Source organism: Andrographis paniculata, unplaced genomic scaffold (assembly GCF_009805555.1).
Source record: "Andrographis paniculata isolate CXL003 unplaced genomic scaffold, ASM980555v1 Contig64END, whole genome shotgun sequence".
NCBI lineage: Eukaryota > Viridiplantae > Streptophyta > Magnoliopsida > Lamiales > Acanthaceae > Andrographis > Andrographis paniculata.
In genome coordinates this window covers 271,516-278,996 of record NW_026137600.1, presented here as the reverse complement: position 1 = coordinate 278,996, position 7,481 = coordinate 271,516, and the positions used below count along the sequence as shown (strand labels likewise).

General features: G+C 36.6%; 1 protein-coding gene across 1 annotated transcript; it reads left to right on the top strand.

The window, feature by feature from the left end:
• Window positions 1-1,377: 1,377 nt before the first annotated feature.
• On the top strand, window positions 1,378-6,622 carry LOC127261853 (probable LRR receptor-like serine/threonine-protein kinase At1g14390). The gene is made up of 7 exons (XM_051290275.1): window positions 1,378-2,900; window positions 3,001-3,134; window positions 4,664-4,907; window positions 4,999-5,183; window positions 5,282-5,337; window positions 5,429-5,537; window positions 6,190-6,622. The coding sequence occupies exons 1-7, from the start codon at window positions 1,631-1,633 to the stop codon at window positions 6,451-6,453; spliced, it is 2,262 nt and encodes a 753-aa protein (XP_051146232.1). The 5' UTR covers window positions 1,378-1,630; the 3' UTR covers window positions 6,454-6,622.
• Window positions 6,623-7,481: the final 859 nt, after the last annotated feature.

Here is a 7,481-nt window from a genome sequence, read left to right as displayed (position 1 = left end):
TAATCAAATTTGGCATTGCTTACATTTTAATAAAAGAATGCATGAACAATAAATAAATTTATAGATCTCCTCGAAATTAGGAATAAATTAAATATACTTAGATGTTGAACTTAAGCCTTGGTCAATATGTTGACTTCCGTTTGCAAACATTGAGGTTAAATTGAATTACTCTTCCAGTCATTTAAAATTGTGTTCAAATGATTAAAAATAGATTTTAATAAAAAATAGATAAAAATAATAATGATTTTTTTATCCTATATATTACAGTGGGTATTAATTATATTCTCTTCGTTCCAATAAAATTGTCTTATTTATTTATTTATTAATGATAGTCTCTATTTATAACAAAATTATTTCTATTTTTTTAAATTATCTATAATTATTATTCTAGTCTATTTTTTAAAATCATTCAAAAACAATGGTATTTTAATCTTTTATTTTCTTACTTTATAACCACTTTCATTTCTGTCAACACCATATCTTTTCTAAAATAAATGGAGTACTTAATGCGACTGACAACACGTAGAATATATACATACAACACGTGATATAAACTAATAATATAACACATAAATTGATAATACATATAATTCATAGTTTTATATATATTAAATTATTTTCAATGTCCAAAGATATAATATCTCTTCATCTATCAAATTACTTACATTTATATACAATAGTATATTTTACATTTTATTTTCAAATGCTGATGTAACTACTTCCAAATACTTTTGGTTGGAATTAATTATGTCACTTCGATCGAACAAAAATTAAAGTATAATAGTACTTTAATATAAAAATAAAAATATTATATAAAAATTATTAAGAAAAGTAATTTGATTAATAAAAAAAATAATAATAAATTAATTATTATTTGTTAGAATATGAATAATAAAATTATTTACTCTAAATAGAATATATATATAATTAATAAATATGAATAAATAACATAAATTATTCCACAGATTTCATAAATTTAATTACAATTTCAAAGCATAAATTTGATAATGAAATTTAATTACAAGACACGGCCACAGATTTCATAAATTTAATTACAATTTAAAAGCATAATTTCGACAATTAAATTTCCAACTGATTATTCCACGGAATACACTCGTCTCCTCTCACGAGAACCCCACATGCAAACCCCAGCACCCCTACCCCACCAGAGCCATTTTCCCCTACATGCGCCTCCACCAAACTAACATACTCCATCACCGCCACTTCACAACATCACATCACATCCGTCGATTCAGTAACAATTAACGGCTTCAGAACCGGTTGCAGCCCAACACTCTACAACGCGAAGCAGGAGATCAAGAAATAAGAATTATTACAGGTTCCTCTGCCTCTGTGCCCAGACAGCTCTGCTCTTCCCCTCCTTCTTCCGACCTTTGAATAAATCATCTTCTCTGCTCATCGACCGACATTTAATTCCCGTCAATTTCTATCAAAAATAAAAAAATTGCAGAGAAGGCAAAAGGTGCTTTATTACAAGAAAGCCCCACACTCTGTTCTTCTTCTTCGTCTCCCACAATAATCATCGTCTTATTATGGGATGGATTCGAATCCAGTAAGTAACTTCTCTTCGATTTCAATGTTCTAAGAACACCCATTCAAGAAATTAAGAATGGGAGAAGATTCGGGTACCAAATCCCTCCATTTTCTGTTTTCTGCAACTGCTTTAGTACTGTTTCTTGCATCATCGTTTTGCGACGCGCAATTGTCTCCAAGGGAGAGCAGAATCCTCTTCCAGGCCCAGAAGATTCTAGAATATTCTCCCCCAATTCAGTCATGGAATCGCTGGACGAACTTCTGTTCCCTCCCGCCATCTCCTTCTCTTACAGTGATTTGCTCCGACAATCACATCGTCGAGCTCTCCATAGTCGGGAACAAAACCTCTCCTTCTAGAACCTTCCCTAAGCCCACCCCTTCGAACTTCGTCGTCTCAAACCAAACCCTCTCCGGCAATTTCTCCATCGAATCGTTCTTCACTGTCCTAACCAAGCTGTCAGCAATGGAGAAGCTGTCGTTAGTCAATCTCGGGCTGTGGGGCCCACTCCCTGGAAAAATCAACAGGTTTAGATCCCTGAAAACCCTCAATTTGAGCTCCAACTTCATCCATGGCGAAATCCCTAAATCGATTACCTCGTACCAGGCCCTGACGAGCCTTGTCCTGACCGATAATCTCTTCAATGGAAGTGCCCCCGATTTCGGGGGGATGTTACTGCTGCAAGAACTCGATCTGAGTAACAACTATTTGGGCCCTGATTTCCCCAATTTGGGCAAAAATCTCGCCGACATAAACCTCGGAAACAACTCCCTGAGATCCGAAATCCCTCCTTCTTTGAAAGATTTAAGCAATCTTCACTCCATCGACGTCTCCGGGAACAAGCTCGCCGGACCGGCGCCGGGATTTCTCCTCTCCTTGCCGGCGATTCGTTACGTCAGCATTGCTAGAAATCAGTTGACCGGAGCATTCGCAAGGAATTTGGTATGTGGCAAGAATCTTACATTTGTGGATATCTCCGGCAACTTGTTGATCGGACAGCTCCCCGATTGCCTGAACGTCGGGAACAAGACGGTTGTAATAATGCTGAATTGTTTGTCCAACACGACCTCTAAGTACCAACGGCCGCTAACTTATTGCCAGCGCGATGCCATCGCGGTTAAGCCTCCGGCAAAGACGAAGCCCAAGGAGGCGGCGGCGTCGACTTTGAGGCTCGGCATTGTGCTCGGTGTAATCGGCGCCGTCGTGGCGGTGTTGGCTGTCGTCGGGTTCTTGATTATTGTTGTATATAGAAGAGTGCGGCGGAGGAAGTATGGTAGTGACTATAAATGCGATAGCTTTGTGATTGATAAGAATGCGAGCGCAATCCACCACGGCTCGCCCCTCGGACGTGAGCCTCTTGATTGATTTTGGACATTGCCGTTGGATTTCGATTTTTCTGAGTTTTTGATTGAATGTAATGTTTTGTGTGAACTATGATGTTCTTTCAGGGCATGTGCCTCCGCCGATGAGGATGACGTCGATTGGATTGCCTCCGTACAGCATTTTCACGTTGGAAGAGATCGAGGACGCGACCAATGGCTTCGATCCGGCTAATCTAGTGGCCGAAGGATCGCAGGGTCAGGTATGGTTGTAAATAATCTTGTAGGTTGTTGTTACAGTGCTAACTACACATAATATAACCGTCAACAAGAGCTGCTTTTTGTACGTAATTTTTTAATATTAGTATTATATTGGTTTGTAATAAAGAAAAAAAAAAACAAAGATGCTCCTATCAGTATGTTGTAATATAAAAAATGATGGGTAAACTATTTTTTTAGTCCCGTAACTGGACCCCCTTATCATTTTAGTCCTGTAAGTGGAGCATGTCGCAAACTAGTCCCATAAGTGAAAAATTTTCGTTGTTTTAGTCCTCCGGCGCCGGAGATGCCCGCGTGGCTCGCCGGAGGAGACGTGTCCGCCAGGTGTCGCTGACCTGGCATACACGTGGATTTTTTTATTTATTTTTTCCATTTTTTAAAATTTTTTAAAAAACTTATTTTTAATTTATTTTAATTTTTATTTGTATTTTTTTTATTCTTTTTATCTAGTCCAATTAAAAAAATTAAAAAAAAAAAAAAATTTAAATAAATCCACGTGTCAGCCATGTGTCGCTGAGCTGGCCGGACACCTGGCGGACACGTCACCTCCGGCGAGCCACGCGGACGTATCCGGCGCCGGAGGACTAAAACAACGAAAATTTTTCACTTATAGGACTAGTTTACGACAAGCTCCACTTACAGGACTAAAATAATAAAGGGGTCAGTTACGGGATTAAAAAAACAGTTTACCCAAAAATAATTTATTTGTGTAATATATTGTAAGTTGTAAGTAGAGATATTAAACGAGCCGAGCGAGCTCAATTATTGATTGTTCAAGCTCAGACTCGAACTTGATAACGGTACAAACTTGACTCGGCTCGTTAAGAATTCGAACCAAAATAGTGACTCGAACTCGACTCGTTAAGCTTAAATTTTATACATATTCTATATATGTTTTAATACATAAATTGAATCTATTTAATTTTATTCATAATTTTTTATAATAAAATATTCAAAATTGAATAATAAATGTAAATTTTGATATAAGAAATTATGTATATTATATTAATATATAAATAATATAAATATACTATTAAGCTCAATTGAGCTATTTGTGAGCCGAGCTCGAGCTCGAGCTCAGCTCGTTTATAAAAGTAAAATTTTTTTAGTTTGAGCTCGGCTTGTTTATAGAGATAACCGAGCCGAGTCAAGCTTGGCTCACGAGCTACTCGATTCGTTTAACAGCTCGTTGTAAAGATATTTATATGTTTGGTAGGTAGAACAATTACTAAATTATGAAATAATACTCTTGGGACGGACAAAAATGATATCCTTCTTATGAGACGAAGGAGTATATGAATTAACAATACATGGCAAAAGTTCATACTATACATATTACTATTGATTTCAGCACATGATATATATCCATATATATTGTGTGCTTTGAAACTATGTGACTATGTGTTGTCCGTCTTTTATATGTGCTAATTAGAGCGAATCGGCATTCCTCGATTTCTATTACTACTACACATTGTAGCGATGTGGATTTTAATGATGTCTCGATCGATAACAGCTATACAAAGGGTGGCTAAGAGACGGATCGGTGGTCCTCGTCAAGTGTCTGAAACTGAAGCAGAAGCATTCGTCACAGGCGCTGCAGCAGCACATGGACGTTATATCAAAGCTAAGGCACCGGAATTTGGTCAGCGTCCTCGGCCACTGCATCGTCACGTATCAGGACCATCCCAACACGGCGAGCGCCGTCTTTATTGTCCTCGAGAACATTACTAACGGATCATTAAGAGATCACCTAACGGGTAAAAACAGTAACTCCAGCATTGTAATAAAATCGCGAAAACTAGAATTCAATCAATTTTGTTATGTTCAATTCTTGGTATGTTGTCGCAGATTGGCGTAAGCGAGAATTCTTGAAATGGCCGCAGAGGATGGCGATCGCTGTCGGAATAGCGCGCGGGATTCAGTACCTCCACACGGCCGTCGTCCTCGGGAACGACTTGAAAATCGACAACATCTTGTTGGATGATAGCCTCACGGCAAAAATAAGTAGCTATAATATAAATTTACCGGCTAAGGTGGGGTCGAGTTCTTTAATTTTACGGATTCGCTATCGATTTCTTGAAGAGACGCGAATGGATCCTCGATAAATTTATTTGTCCTTATGAATTCGCAGGTCGGAGCCGAAAGCCCTCTTCATGGACACGATGGCTTGTCGAATAACTCAAATAGGTGAATTTAAAACTTGATTTGCACGTATACTAATATAAGTGTCGGATAGCCTTAGTTTTGTATTGTATCGTCATTTTCGATTGCTATGCAGTGAAAATCCCGACAAGGAAGACATATATGGGCTCGGAGTGATTTTAATAGAGATCCTTACGGGGCAACCCGTTAACTCGAGGAGTGAAGTGGACGACGTTAAATTTCAGGTGACGCTAATTTCATGTCTTAATCACATAGTTACTACTAGGGATGGCAAAAATAATCAAGGCCCAAAAATCTGGTCCGAATACGGCACGAAAAAATCATGCATGGGCCTAAAAAAATAGGCTTGAAATTTTTTGGGCCATGCCTGGCCCGGTACGTTAATAAACCGGGCTGTGTCCGGGCTCATGAAGGTCGAACCGGGTCTAGTACGGCGATTTATAAAATTAATATTTAAATTTTAATAAATTTATATATTAATGATAAAAATTATAACATAATTTGATGGCAAAGGTCGGGTCTGTCCAACCCGGCCCGGTTTTGTGCTCGGTTTGGGCGACATGAAAAAACTGGGCCAGCCCGAATTGCCATCCATATTTACTACTAAGGTCGTTCGAGACTTGAAGGCATCAGTTATTGTGCTTAATTTAAAAATAGCAGTGTTGTCCAACGGACAACGTATGCTATATAACTAAATATAATACACTATTTATGTTAACATAATATATATACTAACACATACTTGATAGTACATGACAATTATCTACGCGCAACACATAAAACCTCTCCTGATCCGAAAAATTTGATCGGGGGACTAATGCCCGGAGTCGAAAACTTTGTTCAATTCTTACAATGTGGAATTGTCTTGTCTTGTAGCTGGAGAGGAGTTTGGCGGAGTCGCCGTCGAGGCTACGGGAGATGATCGACCCGTCGATGCGGGGGACGTTTGCGTACGAGTCGCTGAAAACGGTGGCCCAGATCACGATAAATTGCGTGTGCTTGGAGGCGGCGGGGCGACCGACGGTGGAGGATGTGCTGTGGCATATGCAGTACGCAGTTCAGGTGCAGGAAGGGTGGACAAGCAGCGGGAATCTAAGCGGGAATCTTAGCGGGAACCTTAGCAACAGCAGGATCATGTAATAATCAAAATATACCTAGAAACATACGTACATACATACATACGTACGTACGGACGTACATACTGCTTGTCTATGTATGTATTTGCTGTGCGAATGTGTGTTGTGGTCTGAACACACCTTGTCTCGTAGCAAGTTTGATGGTATTTCATTTTTGTAGGATTTTTTTGTCGCTTTTCTTGTTTTCGACTTTTTTATTTTTGCCCATAACATGCAATTTTCTCATAAAATTTGTGATGAGATATTTTTAATATAAAATTAATTTTTAGTATAATATTTTAAAAAAAATGATATCTTTAGGAAAAAAATTGAAAATAGTCTTTCCATATTAATTTTTTGTCAGATCTTCAAAGCTAATTTAAATTTCTATATTTTTTAATATTGAATTTAAATTTATATTTAAACTACAATTTAGTATGCTTTTTTAATAAAAAAATTGTTAAAAATTATAAAAAGTGAATAATAAAAAATCAAACTGATACTGTACACTTTATTATTTATTAATATTATAAAAAATAACATATATTAATATAATCCTATAATATACATAAAAAGAGTATTTAGTATAATATTTAATAAAAAAACATTTGGTTAAGTATTTTTAAACAGAAAAAACAAAAAAGAAAAAAAGAAAGTAAAGGTAATAATAGAGAGGAAAAAAAATGGTGAAAACAAAAAACCAAATAAAATTCGTAAATTTCTTTCGAATTCTTAGACCAACTCCAGTGGGTTGGGCAAAAAATGGGGGGAGGGGTTCCAACCCATCCCCAAATCCCCCATTTTTTAAGTAATGTTCAGTTATATTTCAATACTTTAATTTTATTTTTGGAGTGGAGTTTTTATGATATTTTGTGGTATTTTTTGTATTTTTATTTTTTTTGGGATGTATTGTATAATTTTACTTTTTAGAATATAATATATAATTTTATTCTTTTTGAAAAATAATGTATAATTTTATTTTTTAAAAAGTGATGTATAATTTTATTTTTTAAAAGGTAATACTCCCTCTGTCCCATATTGGGTGTCTTGGTC